The sequence below is a fragment of the Eptesicus fuscus genome, chromosome 8 (assembly GCF_027574615.1).
Source record: "Eptesicus fuscus isolate TK198812 chromosome 8, DD_ASM_mEF_20220401, whole genome shotgun sequence".
Classification (NCBI taxonomy): Eukaryota; Metazoa; Chordata; class Mammalia; order Chiroptera; family Vespertilionidae; genus Eptesicus; species Eptesicus fuscus.
The window spans coordinates 92,562,775-92,579,208 of record NC_072480.1 but is presented as its reverse complement, the minus strand read 5'-3'; the positions used below and the strand labels follow the sequence as shown (position 1 = coordinate 92,579,208).

Here is a 16,434-nt window from a genome sequence, read left to right as displayed (position 1 = left end):
TTTCTTTGAGATGTACTTATTCTTTATAGATTATGAAAGTACCAGTGCTTATTTAAACTAAAACAGTGGCAAATACATATGACTCCATTCATCCAATAAACACTTACTGAGTGACTGCCATGTGTCAGGTATTACACTATCATTTAACAAATATGAAAAGGCAGTATCTGTTGCCAAGGGACTCAAAAAGGCGATACAGACACTTAAACAGGTAAATACCAGACAATGTGATACAGGCAACAAAAGAGGTTTACACAGGCTACAACAAAAACAAAGAAGAAGGGAAACCTATCCCAGCTTGCATTTAGATGCAAGTTCAGAGTTACAGAACTAAGATTTTATTTACGAGACCAGCAGAGGAAAGGGCTCTCACAAAGAGCAAAAAGGACTTGAGGCAGAAAAAACAACTGCTGAGGTAACATACAGCATGACAGCTATAGGAACATTTCAGTTCTGTGCCACTAAAGGAGTAGGTTTAAGACAGGAGGTGATGAGAAATGAGACTGGAGAGGCAGGAAGGAATCTCTGCTGAACAGATATATTACATTATGGCATATGGACTTTCTCCTGCAGGCATGGTTTGAAGCAGGAAAATGACATGATTGTATATCTGAATTCTTATTCAGAGAAGATTTTCAGAATTTCAATTAGGATTTCCAAGTTAATGTTAACCATACTTTTCTGTCTAGAATTTTAGAAAAATAAGTCAAGAGCTAATATCATAACAACAATAAAAAAGTTCTGGTTTACATTTCTTGATATAAAAAAATGTGTACTGCCGAAACCGGTTTGGCTCAGTGGATAGAGCGTCGGCCTGTGGACTGAAGGGTCCCAGGTTCGATTCCGGTCAAGGGCATGTGCCTTGGTTGCGGGCACATCCCCAGTAGGGGGTGTGCAGGAGGCAGCTGATCGATGTTTCTCTCTCATCGATGTTTCTAACTCTCTATCCCTCTCTCTCTTGCTCTCTGTAAAAAATCAATAAAATATATTTAAAAAAAAAAAAAAAAAAAAAAAAATGTGTACTGTTCTACAGATAGAAAAGTGTGATAGACCAATTTTAAGACTTGTTTTAGTACAGCTTTTCAAATATTAAGATGAAGAAGTCCTTAAATTAAAGCAAACCAAAAAAGAACATACCTGAAGACATTTCTGCAGACCTACAACATTTTATTATTTTTTCCAGCTGCTCATGACTCTTTCTGCTGGACACTTTTGCTTGAACAGGCTCTTCAGTCTGGGCTGAATGTCTGTTCCTATTTTTGCAAGGTTCGCATGTGCTAGACATACTGGCACTTTCATACCCTTAAGTAAAAAAAGTGACAACTGTTATCAGTTGTAACTAATTCAAACTGAAAGGGAAACTGATTTCCATAGTGAACTAGTACAGGTAACTCAATTGAGCATGCTGTGAAGGCCTGGTATAAATAGAATATGAAAGAGTAAATGAAATGTCTTGGAGATATCTTTGCAATAATCTTTGGAAGCATGAGGTAACAGTAATATATTCTATCACTCATTGTCCTTTGATACCCATCTTAATGAGTATATCTAATATGACCCAAATTCTCTACTAGACTTTAAGTTAACAACTTTTCAGTATTAAAAAATACAAGAAAAAAAATTAGATCCAATCTATACAAAATGTCCAACACAGAGAAGAATAATGGGCACTAAATAGTCAATTATGCCTGCCTTCTTACTATACCTTTTATGTAATGACTTAGTCTAAAAAGTCTTGCCCACCCATAGGTTATACATATATTCTACTAAATTTTCCTTCTAAATTTCTTTTTTTTCTTTTAACATTTATTTTGGTATATGGCACAAGTAGGAATTCAACTTTATTTTGTTCCACATGAATAGTTGGTTATACATACCCCTTTGCCCAATGAATTAAATTTTAACCTTGCAACAGGATAGTGAAGACCCGGGGGGTGGGGAGGGGTAGGTGAAGAGGGAGATAAGGGCTTGGGGGTGGGGTGGGAGAGGGGACAAATGGGAGATATCTGTAATACTATCAACAATAAAAAATATATTTTAAAAAATGTAACCTTAGTTAACATATTAAATCTCCCTATTTATTGGATTTTATTCCTGGGTATTCTGTCTATTCCAATGCCATTTTCATTCTTTTAACCACAAACGTTTTACAGTGTGTTTTAACAACTGGTAAGGCAAGTCCTTCCTAGCTTTCCTTGGCTATTCTTGGACATTTGTCCTTCCAGATAAGCCGTAAAAATTTTCCCCCCAATTTTGAAAACAATCTTTGGGGATTCAAAATAGAATCACATTGAAAGCATTTATTAATTTGAGAAGTAATATTTAATAACTTATTCATTCTCATCTAAGAGCATGGTTGTGTTTTTTACATTTGTTCATTCTTGTTTCGTGTTCTTCAAAAATATTTTATAATTTTTTACAAAACTAGGACTTTCCTTGTTAAATTTACTCCTAAGAAAAATTTCCCCCAGTAGTTTTGGATACTAAAATGAGAATATTTCCTCCCACTTCCATTTCTACTGGGTATTACTATAATAGAGAAAAATATTTACCAGTTACTTTAGGAGCTATTTTCCAGTATCACTTGGGCTCTCAGAAATAGACTCAGATACAGAGAACCATTGCCAGAGTGGGGGAGGGTGGTGAGGAAGCTGGGTGAAAAGGGTGAAGGGATTAAGAAATCCGAATTGGTAGTTACAGAATAGTCACAGAGACGTAAATTACAGCATAGAGAGTTTTCAACAACAGAAGAGTTGCATGGATCTCCTCAACCAAATGTTTCCCAAGAACCACAGAATTCTGATCTTTGCCCTAGACACTCTCTGAAAGAGCCAGCAGACCCTAAATAAAGCCTTGCTGCTTACAGCTTCTCAATCACAGCAGTTGTTCTGCTAACAACAAGTCCCCAATATATGGTTAATTTATCTCTGTGATATCTTATCTGGAGTCAACCTTCCCTTTCTATTTCTAAAGCCATTTTTCCAGTTAGGACTTCATCATCTCATATTTAGGTTCCTGGTTTCTTCATTGGTCTCTCTGACTAGTCTAGCCATGCTCATTCATTCTGTTCAAAACTTACAGGAAAAGAGCTCTCTTGGTTATGTTTGACCTTCACAGAATTTATGAAATTAAGCTTCTAACTACTATTACTGAATAAAAAAGTGCTGAATGAATTCTAATAGAAAATTAAAATATACACTATGTGGCATACACAAAATTCTCTTTGGGTAGCCCCAGTAGGCACTTCAAAGACAAACTCACACTCCAAAACAGCTGAAACTGGAAAAAAGTGTGCTATAATTAAAATGCTATAAAAAGATTAAACACACACACACACACACACACACACACACACACACACACACAACTATGGTGTTCTGAGTCCCAAATGAAAAACATCAAGGCTAGATTTCCAAAGGTATGATACTAGTGTGACTGAATTATTTCTCTCTTGGGCACTTTAATAGTAATCCTCCAGGGAGAACAGGAGACTTAATGAAAATTAATAATACTTCAGAGGAACACTGGCTAAGTCAGCCAGAATAACAACACATGACATTCATTACTGTAAAAGTGTCATCCCCTATCCCACTTCATCACTCCTTCCCTTACACTCATTCTATTTTTCTCAGCATGAGTGGCTGACATAGCTAGAAGAAACAGTACTTCTAGTTGTGTCCGCTGTACGTAAACAGCTCAGCCATGGCACCGTGGGGACCCTGCATGTGTCCACAAAAGCCTCACAGGAAAGTACTGAACTGCAGCTGACTCTAAGGCTTGGCTGAAGGCCTTATAATAATCCTCTTGGAACATGGAACACAAGAGTACGGGAGGCTTGTGAGAAGCTGCTATGTGGCCATTTTCACTCGCCTCCCCCTTTCCCCTCGAAAACTGTTGAGCGTTTTCCATCTTCTCCCTGATTCTGATGACATGACACCTTTCTGCTACCCCACGGGCACAACTCCATTCTACAGAGTGGCTTGGCTACAGCGTAAGCATTGGCTCCTCAGCAATAGGTATCTACCACTCATGTATGTGATACTTGTCATCTAGCCCTTTTTCAGTGTTGCCCTTATGGTGTGTGGAATAAATGACATAGGGAGCTGGCACCTTTAGCTACTTCTCCTTTCTCTATTTATATAAGTAATAAATTCTCTGAATCTAAAAAGGGCTGTTTCTTTACAGGCCGTGCCTAATGCTTAACATCTATTTCATCTAAATCTTCATTAATGAGTCATAGGAGGGGGAGAAGGGAAGAAATTAAAAGATTCAGGGATGGACAGAACCCAGAAGTCAGCACATTAACAATTCTACCCAATATTCCCAGAAAAAAAAGAGGAATATCTAAAATATATGCTCCTATTCTCTCTAATCATATCAAAAGAGAAAATGGGCCTGGTGGACTGTAACCAAATTATGGGTCTGGTAACCAAATGATAGGTTTGATAACATCCAGCAAGGCAAGAAATCATGTTCAACTCACTAAGTGTGAATGTGAATTGAAGTTTAACCCTTTGCACTCGCTTGCTTTTTTCTCGATTCCTTTATTCTAATGCTAACCATGTCGAGTCACACTCGACATCCGAGTGCAAAAGGTTAAAAGATAATCATCACATAATTTGTAAAATCTTATTTCACATACAGTAAAATGCATCTTTACATATAAAGAGTTTGTAAAGATTAAAATGTACTACATCACAGGAAACAAAGTTAAACAAAGATTTAGCATGCCACTTCTGTAAGACTTCAACATTTGCAAAAAACATCCACACAGTTCAGTCTAGTAAATCTGGGACAGCACAACTGTCTGTACTACATCTCTTAAGACAGCAACCAAGTCCCACCACACTGGTGTGTTTGTCATCTCCTACTCCTACCCCAGTTCCTCTCATTTCTCCTTCCAGCTTTGTTCTGACTCTACACTTTCTTGTTTGGAATGCTTTCCAATCTTCTCTCCATCCACTCCACCTCCCTTACCACTTCCTTTACAACAGAGTAAGCATTATTTTTTCTAAGAGATCATGGTTATTCCTGTGCCATCAAGAGAACAAAAGCAACATAAATTATGGCCTAGCTCAGTGTTTCTCAGATTTTATGTATATCTATACATATTAAGACATCCAAATCTTGCTAACATGCACATTGAAAAACAATGCGTATCCATTCAGTTGGTATCAAGAGGGGCCAAGAGTCTGCGTTTGTAATAAGCTTCTAATGATGCCATCTGCTCTCCATAACTCACAGTTTGAATACCAAGAACTTAGATGACTCACTTGATTTTGTTACATATTAGTTTGGTTGTGCTATTAAGTCTTTTATTTTTGTGAGGGTGCCTTACAGATGGGTCTTGATCAAATGTGAACACATATTTTGGCAGGTATTTTTACACTTAAATATGAGAAAAGAGAGCATGTAGATCAGAATGTTAATCTTTGCCTTGAAGTAAAAAAGCTGCACTGCATATATAAAAAGCGTAATTCCTCAGAATAAAGTGGTTTCGAAAACACAAACACACCAGTATTTCGAGGGGTAGGCAGACATGGCCACGTTTACTAAGGATCCTGTCAGACCCTGACACTCAGAGTGTAGTCCACAGGCCACTACTGGCAACACATGGGAGCTCATTAGGAACGCACTTTCAGGTCCCTCCCCAGACCGAGTGTACCCTTCATTAAATTATTTAAAAATCATAGAAAAATGTTTAAAATCACAGAAAAGAAATTTAAAGTGACATGTAGTTAACACTATAAAGAGAACGTTTATGTGATATTCAATGGCAAGATTCAATAAAATATGGGTTAATGTTAAACCTTATTAACTAAGGTTCAGGAAGGCTAAGAGCAAACTTGTTTTAAAAGCAGTTTCATCTATATGGTATTCAAAGATTGCAATAAATCAAATCAAGGACCTAACCAGAAGCATGATTAAGTGCTGAATGTAGGACAAGATGTAATATTAAAATATAACAGTAAAACTTGGACTTTAGCAACTTTTAAATAACCTACAAGATTTGGAAAAAAAAAATCTTCTAAGTTCACAGTAAACACATATATAAGAAATATAAGAACCAAAAAAAAGAAGAAATGCAATGTTTATATCTAGAACAGTGCCCACCCATCTAACCATACTGAAATTAAATATGCCAGAATAAAGCTGCCAACATTCACACTGATCAATATTCAACAAATTTAAATACTTACCACTATTTTTAATTCTGCTTTTCAGCTGAGCAGAATGCCTCTTCTTACTCTTTGATTTGGGAGTTTTGTCTTTAGATGCCAGGCTGGCCTGTGCAGATGCTTTTCTCGTCTTAAATGTTTTTGTTACTGTGGTTGGATCTACTGGATCAGGCATGCTGCTAAAGCTTTCTAAGGATTCTTCATCAAACTGGCGTCTTCTCATGCTGGTATCTAACTGATCTTTGCAATTACTATTTGTAGTTTTCTCCACAGACACTGCAAATCCAGTCTTGAATGGTTTTTCTACTTCACCTTCTTGGTCATATAACCATGGTGTCCTACTGTCTTCCACCTCCTCTGCAGGCTGCTTTTGATTCCTTACACCAAAGAAAATAAGCTTTTAGAGGGTACAATGACAGTTTCTGTGTTTATAAAAAACTCCAGATATAGTACTTAACTTATAGTTTACTAGATTTCAGTAAATAGTCAAAAGACTATAAAAATATTTTCACAAAATATGCATTAAGTATATAAATATTTTACAGTTTAGTGTTCTAAATTATCTAACTTTAATATTAAACCCTTCTCACTAGCAAAAGTCCCAAACCAAAGATCTAGCATTCATAACAGAAAAGACTACAAAAGAAACTCAAGAAAGGATGGGACATATAAGGAAAACACAAAAAACTTGGAGGAAGAGCTGAAGCAGAGGGTATGAAACATACATGGATCTGTGTCACTTACAGTAGTTCAACTAGAACCAGAATTTGGTAAAAACAATGGCCATGCAACTAGTAATTTCTTTCTCCACACATCAAGTATAGTTTAGTTCTATTGGTCCAGTGTCATTTTCAAATTTTACCTGCTAAACACTGGCATCCTTAATATTTTAATAGGTATTCACTGGTCATCTAATTTGAAAAAAAAAAAGAGTCAAAACAAAGTTAAACAGGATTCCTCAGAATTTTTAATACGGCAATGTAATTTATAAAATATCTTAAAAGGGATCACGGTGAGATGTCCAAAACCTTTTATCACAGAACCTGACATAAACAACAGTGTTCCAGTCCTAAAAGCGTAATTTGGGAGACACTGTAGATTACAGGCCAAATTGAGTCTGCTGTTTCTTTGTATGGCCTGAGAGCTAATATGATGTTTATATTCATACATGGTTGAAAAAATAAAATCAAAGGAGTAAAGTTTGTGACAATTATTAGTATATGAAATTTACGTTTCAGTGCCCATAAAGTGTTGTTGTAACACAGCCACTCATGTGTTTACATACTGTTATGGCTGCTTTTGTACAAAAGTGGCAGAGATGAATCGGTACGAAAGGCACAGTAATATTTACTACCTAGCCCTTTACAGGAAAAGTTTTCTAACCCTAGCTCAAGATTATAATGTTCCACCTGACCTCTTATTATCTCCAGCCATTCAATTCAGGCAACCTATACTAGTTGAGATTTTGGGGAGGAGATTAGGTATAATCTGAAGTAGGTCAAATATCTAAAACCTTATTAGATATCCATAGCCATCCTTTTTTACCACCAGTTATATATAAAATATGGATAATAATGAAGTAGGAACTTTACAGAAAGGAGGAACTTTACAGAAGATAGGCTATTCACTAAAGCTTTGAAAAAATGTTTATTGCTTATTACGGAGATTCACTCAGCCATCATTTCTGAAAGACAACTGAACACTGTTAGACTCTTTTATAAAGCACCATGAGGTTTAATGGAAAAAAACGGTTAGTACAGCTAAGAAAAGCAAAGTCAGAGAGGTCAATCATAGGACTCCTAGTTGAAGTGATACTATATATCACTACAACTTTCTTGTCTAAAGTTGTCTCTATAATAAAACAGTACTCAACATTACATTTGGATAAGCCTTAGGAACTCATTCTTAGCTGAATCAAAAGTGCCATCACTTTACAACTATCCTCTAGTAATTAATATTAGTTTTTACTGAAATCTGTGAACTTAAAGACAGATATCAAATCAAGCCCAAAAGATACTGTATGGGTAAGGTCTTATCCTTTCAAAATGAATCTCATAGGACACCCTGATCAAAACTCTGAACTGCTCTTGTACCAGGGCAGGTATATGCCTGAGACACATCTGGTGAGAGGTCAAAGTTTCATAATCCCAACACTACCAGGACAAACAATCACAAACATACTCCCTAACTGTGTTTTCAAATTATATATAATTAAGTGTAATAAAAAAAGAGATTAATGTGATCTATTAAACATAATGAATTATGTTTGCAATTGAGTTACCTTTGTTTTTCTGCTCCAATAGAAGAATTGCTTTCAAAAGGTTTTGGAAAGGCCATGTATTCTGTTTTCCCTGAAGAATTCTGGGCTAATGGTTGCTGTTGTTCAGTGGGTGTAGAAATATTCTGAGAAAAATCTCCACAATTAGAAGAAAATAAAGGGCTGAAATTCATACCTAGTAAATAAAAGCAATGGGTAAGATGACAATAAAGTACCTTTAGCCTTAATATGAAATAAGACAGTTTTTGGTTTTTTTTTTTTCTTTTTCAGAGAGGAAGGAAGAGGTAGAGAGAGAAAGACAGAAACATCAATGATGAGAAAGAATCATTGATGGGCTGCCTCCTGCATGCCCCACATTGGGGATCAAGCCTGCAACCCAGGCATGTGCCCTTGGCCAGAATCGAACCTGGGACCCTTCAGCCCTCAGGCTGACGCTCTATCCACTGAGCCAAACTGGCTAGGGCGAGACAGTTTTAATTAAATGTGCCATTCAGATTTACCAAAACAAGAAATTGTTCATTAAAAAAAAACTAAGTCTTTTATTAAATCACAGTTTATAGCTCAGCCCACTCTGTTTCAGCATTAGTGATAAAAAAAAATAAAAATGATCACATCCCCTTAAAAGGTAAGAATAAGAGTACCTAACATCAAATTATTACAGGGTGTCAGACTCTATTCTGCATGCAGACTCTACTCTGCATGTCCTTTCATTCAATGCTTAAAACAACACTATAAAATAGATGTAATCTTTATGTTACCCATGAGGAAACAGACACAAAAGGCCTGTGCTGCTCTCCAGCCATATCAATTACTCTTACCTGGCATGGCCCTAAACAGTAGCCATACTTACTGACCTCTAAATTCCCTAAGTGATATACTGTTCCATTGCTTTGTAACTCTAAGTGGTTCCATTGATTAGAAAGCCCTTTCTTTCCCTTTTACTCCCTGGAAATAACTTCTATTCATTTTTTAGCTTAAATAACATATTTTTCTGGAAAAAAATACATTTCCTGATGATCTATTGCCCCAAGTAAGAGTAGGTCACTCACCTCATTTGTATCTGCGGTACTGCACTAGGCATTTATTAACATTCTTAGCTTCCTCACTAGACTTAAAATTCATTAAAGCATTAGTTTTAACCATCTTTGAATCCAGTCATTTACTAGTATATAGTGTCTGGCACATAATGTGTGCAGAAAAAAACGTCTGAATAAAAGCCTAAGCTGAATAAAATGAAATGTAAGCCTAAACTAAGCACTCACCTTTAGCCTAGCAGTATATCTCCCTGCCGAGACGTGAAGCTCCTCTACAAGAACACTGTTATTCATCTTTACTCTATGCTTTACACAGTGTCTGATGTACAGTAGCCACTGGATACATCAATTCCCTTTCTCCTTAATAGTTGTTAAATAACTCAAAGATATAAGACTTAGCAATAATTCATAATTGTTTACTTAATTCCATTAGCAACCATAATAAACTTAAATTTTCACTATAAAGAATCAAAGTAGAGAAGAGTTTCTAACTTTCTTTGCAAGTATTTCCCACCAGTCCAAAAGAGACTGATAAATATCCATGCAACGGACAAACAATACTCTCAGACGCTTTTGTTCTTATTTTTCCATTAGGTTTTCAGTCACTTACCTGGTGCAAATGATGAAAAATTAGTAAACCCAGGTAGGTTAAACAGATTTACAGGCTGTGTTGGAAAGCTGAAAGGACAAAATAAACTGGGAGAAGGAGGGTGTGGTGCATTACTGCCCCTTTTCTTGCTTCCAGGTTTTTCTGGATGCTGATTTTGTTGGCGCATAAGTTCATTTAGCATTTGTTTCAATCTATAAAAATTTAAAAAGATGGTAATTTAAAAATCAGTTATATTAACATCTACTTACAGTACATTCAGAACGAATATGTGTAAGAAGTGATTCATGCAAAACTGACTGACTACTCTGATATTCACTACAACAAATATTTGCTTGTCCTGCAGGCTTAATTCAATTAACAGCCTTAGGATCAAAAACTGCACTTAGCATATCTATTAGGTAGTAGATATAATTATAAGAAACTCTTTTCCTTGTCTGCTGCTTTACTGAGGTATGTTACACACCATATAATTCACCTAATGTAAGTGTATAAAATTTTATAAACAAAAGACAAAAATTTTATAAACAATATTAAAGGTGAATATTGCACAAATCACTGCTTATGAAATTCTCAGGTGACAGAGAATATTTGCATATATAATTTGGCTCATGCCCTTTGTCCCAGAAGATAACTGCAATACCACTGCTCAGCTTTAGCACTTACTGTAGAGCTTCACTATTTCCAAGAAACTGATTACCTTTGTACATTATTCTGTTGCCATGTCAGCTGAGTGTAGCACTGGTTCAACTGGTGCATTATAAGGTGCACTTGAGGAGATGCAACATTGCTGGGCATAACACTGTAGGGACCTGTGAGGAGAGTTTGGAGCAGACAAGATAGAGCCTATGGGAAAAAAAAAAATTTCATAATATTTTACTAATGACTTGAGAAAAGTGTGGACTGCTTCAAAAACAAGATAAAAAATTTTTTACTTTCATAGTGAACTTTACCTGCTGGTCTTGCATCAAAGTCTGACAAATATTGACACTGAAATCAAGCTGTTTCTTTAGCTGATTAATTTGTTCTTGCCATTGTTCTTTCTCTTCTACATACGAGAGTTCTGACACCCAACGAAGGTTTTCCTGACGTTGCATGCTGATATTCTGTTGTCTTGTCTTGGCTAATGGACGACAATTTCCATCTTCTGGAAAACGGCGATTATTCTTCCATCTAATACAAGATTTAAAGCATTAGGTCATCATATATAATTATTTCGTTTTTAAAATCTGGCAACAAACCACAGGCCAGTATTCTCTTTTTAAGTTAAAGAACACAAAAAGCATGAAAAATAAAGGGGATAAAGATTCTAGGTTTTTAGCCTTATACAATTATCATTATTTTAGTCTTTTCCAGTGTTTTTCACTTATGTCTTAAACAGAAGTGTCCATATTAATTCTGTATATTGCAAAATAAAAATATATCACAAGCATTTTTCCATTCTTCATGTTATAAGCTTAGCCACATTACAACATCAGGTGGAATTACTTCATCTTTTACTCATCAAACATTTCTCACTATTGTAAATAACAATATAATGAGTATCTTTGTACAGACTTTTTTCACTCTCTATGATTTTTATTTTTTATTTATTTTTTTAATATATTTTTATTGATTTCAGAGAGGAAGGAAGAAGGAGTGAGAAACACCAATGATGAGCTACCTCCTGCATGCCCCCTACTGGGGATTGAGCCCGCAACCCAGGCATGTGCCCTTGACCAGAATCGAACCCGGGACCTTTCAGTCCACAGGCCGACGATCTATCCACTGAGTCAAACCAGCTAGGCTCTGATTTTTAAATGTTTGCTAACCTCCCCCAAAAGAGCAAAAATCAAAGCTTATGAATACTGATCCAGTGTAGCTGGAATATATCTCAGCAACACTCTTGTGGTATAATAAAAAATATATTTTGAGCCCTAGCCAGTTAGGCACAGTGGATAGAGCATTGGCCCTAGGACTAAGGAGTCCCAGGTTCAATTCCAGTCAAGGGCATGTACTTGTTTGCAGGCTCAATCCCCAGCCATGGTTGGGGCCCTGTGAGAGGCAATCAATCGACGTGTCTCTCTGTGCAGGAGGCAACTAATCCATTTGTCTCTCTCACACAAATGTTTCTCTGTCTCTCCCCGACCCTTCTACTCTCTCTAAAAAATCAATGGAAAAATAGCCTTGGGTGAGGATTAACAAAAAAAATATATATGTAGTTTCTGAAAGGTGAGAGAAAGAAGAAGAAGAAAGAAGAAAGAAGAAAGAAGACCTCATAGACACAGACAACAGCATGGTGATTACCAGAGGGAAAGGGGGTTTGGGTGAGGTAGAAGAAAGTATAGGGAGCATAAATGGTGATGGAAGGAGACTTGACATGGAGTGGTGAATACACAATACAATATACAGATAATATATTACAGAATTATACAAATAGAGCTACCATACGACCAAGCAATCCCTCTCCTGGGTATATACCCGAAAAACTCGAAATCATGTATTCACAAAGATATATGCACCCCTATGTTCACTGCATCATCATTCACGGTGGCCAAGACATAGAAACAACCAAAGTGTCCCTCAATAGAAGAATGGACAAAGAAGACATGGTACATATACACAATGGAATATTATTCAAGCAAAATGATGAAATACTGCCATTTGCAACAACATGGATAGACCTTGATAACATTATGCTAAGTGAAATGAGTCAGTTAGAAAAAGCTAAGAACGATATGATTTCAATCATGTGGGAGATAAAACTGAAACTCGTGAACACGAACAGCAGTGTGGTGATCACCAGAGGGAAGGGATAGAGAGAGAGAAGGAAAGGGGTCCTAATATAAGGTGACAGGAGAAGATTTGACTTTGGATGGTGGGCACATGATCAAGATACAGATTTTGTAACATAGAAATCCATACCTAAAACCTGTATGTTCATGTTGACCAATGTCACCCCAATCAATTTAATAAATATTTAAAAAATAAAAATTCAAAAAAGAATTATACACATAAAACTCCCAATAAATTCTATTAAAAAATATTTTTCCCAGGTTTCCAGCAGAGCTTCTATAACTCTTGGCATTCCCTGAGTATCCTGTGTTTTTCATAAAGTGCCCCTTTCCAGCATCTCTGAGTTTCTGCTAATACCTCTTGGCAGGCCCGAGGTAGCTTCATGAGGGGACCTGATGGCCAGAAAAACCAGCCAGGCGACTAGAGAAGTTGGAACTTTCAGCCCTATTTCCCAAACTCCAAGGACGATAGAGGAGGGGCCAGAGATTAAGCTGGATTGTCTATAGCCAAGGATTTAATCAACTAAGCCTGTGAAATGAAGCCTCCATTAAACCACTAAACAAAGCACTGGTTAGCTGAGCTTCTGGATTGGTGAACACACTGGAGTGCAGAGAGGGTGGTGCATCCAGAGAGGGCAATGAAGCTCTGCAACCCCATCCCTCAAACCTTGCCCTATAAATCTCTTCCATTTGGCTGTTCCTGAGTTGTATCCTTCATAATAAACCAATACATGTAAGCATTTTCCTAAGTTCTGTGAGTTGTTTTAGCAAATTACGAAACCTGAAGAGGGGTTGTGGGAACCCCCAAATTAGTAGCCATGTCAGACAGAAAGGTCGGTTCCCTGGGGACTTATGACTGGCATCAGAAGTGACAGCAGTCTTGGCGGACTGAACACCTTAACTTGTGGAGTCTGCTCTAACTCCAACTAGTTAAGTGTCAGAACTGAACTATACTGTAGGATCCCCCGTCGGTTCAGGGAATCAAAGAATTTCTTGGTGTCAGAAAAACCTGAAACTCTTCAAATCAAGCGAAGAATTAAAACAGAAACTAACCTATTTTTAGTTTCCTTTACACTGTAAGAGTTATGATTCATGCTGTTAGGAGAATACAGAGAAAAGTTATCATTGGAACTGGCATCTTGCTCTTCTTCTTCCTCCTCTTCATCTGTCCGAACAACTCCTTCAGAAAGGTAACCATCTTCATCTCCTTCTTCATCTAGTGCACACTGGGTAGAACCTCCCCAAGTTGCCATTGTTCTAGAGATTAAGAGACAAAAAAACCAAGAGATCATTCTGGAGATGAGCTAAATACTTTACCACCATGTGCCAGACACTACCAAATATATATGTAGATGCACGTGTGTGTGTGTGTATATAAAATCTCATTTAATCTTAGTAACTATGGTATGAGTAGTATTCTAAATTACATATGGAATATATTTCCTCTGCCTTCCATAAAACAATTCTTCCAATTAAAACAGTAATCATATCCTCTGAATATTTTTTCCTAAACTAAACCTTCCTCAACTTTCCTTTCCTTGAGTGACAGTTTTCTAGATCAATACCATTCTTGTCCAATACCATTCTCTGAACAGTAGTGATGATCTATATCTGTGCTGTCCAACACAGTTGCCACTAGGTACATATAACCAATGAACACTTAAAATATGGCTGACGTAATTAAGAAAATGTTTATTATATTTAATTTTAACTTAGTTACCTCTATACTCTATCTAGTGACTGTCATATTGGGTACTACAATTCTAGAACCTATACTCTAAAATCTAGATGCTTATCAAAGCTATCCAAAGAACTTGAAGTATAAATGTGTGGTAATTCAGAATGGAATAAAATATTAAAGATGTAGTTTGATCACTAAATATGTATGGGGACTCCACGAATAAAAAAAGTTCTTCTAAGAGGAAGAAGAGTTAGGCTTGGTGCAATGTTCCAGAAATGCCATCTGAAAATATCAAAATGTAAAGTCACAACACATTTGAACTCCAAATTTTAGATCTGAACACTACTATTCAGATAGTAATTGACTAAGTTTTCTTTTTATATGCTTAAAACTTAACTAAGAAAATAAAGGTCATACACTCAAGAAAATCTAGACCACCATTTGATTAAGAGTCTTAGTAATTTTAAAAAAAGTTGATCCTATGAGAACTTTGAACAGAAAGTAACTCAACTTAGTGAAACTGAGGCACAAAGGTGGATACTTAAATACTATCCTCACTGCCACAACAAATTTGTACTGTGACGCAGAAGGAAACAAGGTTGCCTATCCTACAAGCCGCAGGTAGATGTTTAAAAAGTGATTTAAACAACTCTTACTTGTCTGTTCTACTTTGTTGAGGAGTGCACAGGTTTTCAGATCCATCACTTCTCAGTGAAACAGCCACTGGAGATACAGTTTCAGCTATACCTTGCCTCCTCTGATGTTCAGCCATCAGAGCTTCAAGCTGCTTTCTTCTCTGTCGCAGCTCTTCCCTTAAAATTTCATGTCTTCGCATTTCTGACCATAGCTATTAATTTAAAAATTAGAGCAAAGGTAAAGTAATTGGATTTCTCTTCCCCTTAAAGGACAACAGGCTAATACTATTGTCAATACCAACAAATACTTCTATTCTCACTCTATTCTTTTTACACTGAAATATTCATGAAGGTTAAAAATAATGTTAATGATAAATAAGAAAAATTAGGCAATCATTAATTCTTAAAGAAAACAAATAGCACCCAAATACAAACTATTTAGAAAAAGTTGTTTCCTACAAATCACATATAAATGAAAGAAAATACCAAAGGATAGGTCTTTCTAACTGAAATTATTGCTATTTGTTGCAACTATCCTTTACATATAATTCTACCAAATATTTGCTAATAAAGATCAAGACTATTTTGAAGAGATCCTAACCTAATCACTTTTTGAAAAAGAAAAATTTCCTCCCCAAACTAAAAGACACAAACAGGCTACATTTAAAAACATGTTTCACAGGTATTGTTTCCTCCTTAAGTTGTGACTTATACAGCATGGGGAATATATAGTCAATAATGCTGTAACAACTATGTATGGTGACAGATGGGTACTAGACTTACCAGGGTGATTTCTTCATAAGGTATATAAATGTCTAATAAACTATGTTATACACCTGAAACTAATATAATATTGTATTCAACTGTACTTGGAAAATAAGTTTTAAAACAATATGTGACTTAAGACTCAAGAACAACAGGGTACATTATACAATACCTCATTATTTACTACTGAAGAATCGTCAGGCTCAAAAACAGATTTGCTTGCATTGGTTTCATTTTCATTAACGGTTGGGGTTGAAGTAACAGCTGGCATATATTTTTTTGTGGGACAATTACCTGTACTAGTGGTTGTCAGCTAAAAAAAGGATTAGAAACATTATGAGAAATTAAAGCAATTATGTTAATTTCATAAAAACAGGTATTTTACTACCCCTCTAGGGTTCTAGTGACATATTTAATTTGTTGTTATCAGACCTCAACTGCTATCATGATTCAAAGAAAATATGACATAATAAACAAAGAT

At 36.1% G+C, this 16,434-nt stretch overlaps 1 protein-coding gene across 6 annotated transcripts in view; it reads right to left on the bottom strand.

The window, feature by feature from the left end:
- Nucleotides 1-16,434, bottom strand: part of PCM1 (pericentriolar material 1) — an 85,989-nt gene that overhangs the window by 29,205 nt on the left and 40,350 nt on the right. For all 6 annotated transcript variants that reach the window (XM_028152625.2, XM_028152623.2, XM_054720105.1 and 3 more), the window contains 9 exons: nucleotides 16,126-16,266; nucleotides 15,210-15,400; nucleotides 13,926-14,129; nucleotides 11,052-11,271; nucleotides 10,799-10,944; nucleotides 10,102-10,292; nucleotides 8,461-8,632; nucleotides 6,201-6,556; nucleotides 1,138-1,302 (listed from right to left, as the gene is read on the bottom strand). In XM_028152625.2, the coding sequence (XP_028008426.2) occupies nucleotides 1,138-1,302; nucleotides 6,201-6,556; nucleotides 8,461-8,632; nucleotides 10,102-10,292; nucleotides 10,799-10,944; nucleotides 11,052-11,271; nucleotides 13,926-14,129; nucleotides 15,210-15,400; nucleotides 16,126-16,266 (1,786 nt within the window). The remainder of the gene's footprint in view (nucleotides 1-1,137; nucleotides 1,303-6,200; nucleotides 6,557-8,460; nucleotides 8,633-10,101; nucleotides 10,293-10,798; nucleotides 10,945-11,051; nucleotides 11,272-13,925; nucleotides 14,130-15,209; nucleotides 15,401-16,125; nucleotides 16,267-16,434) is intronic.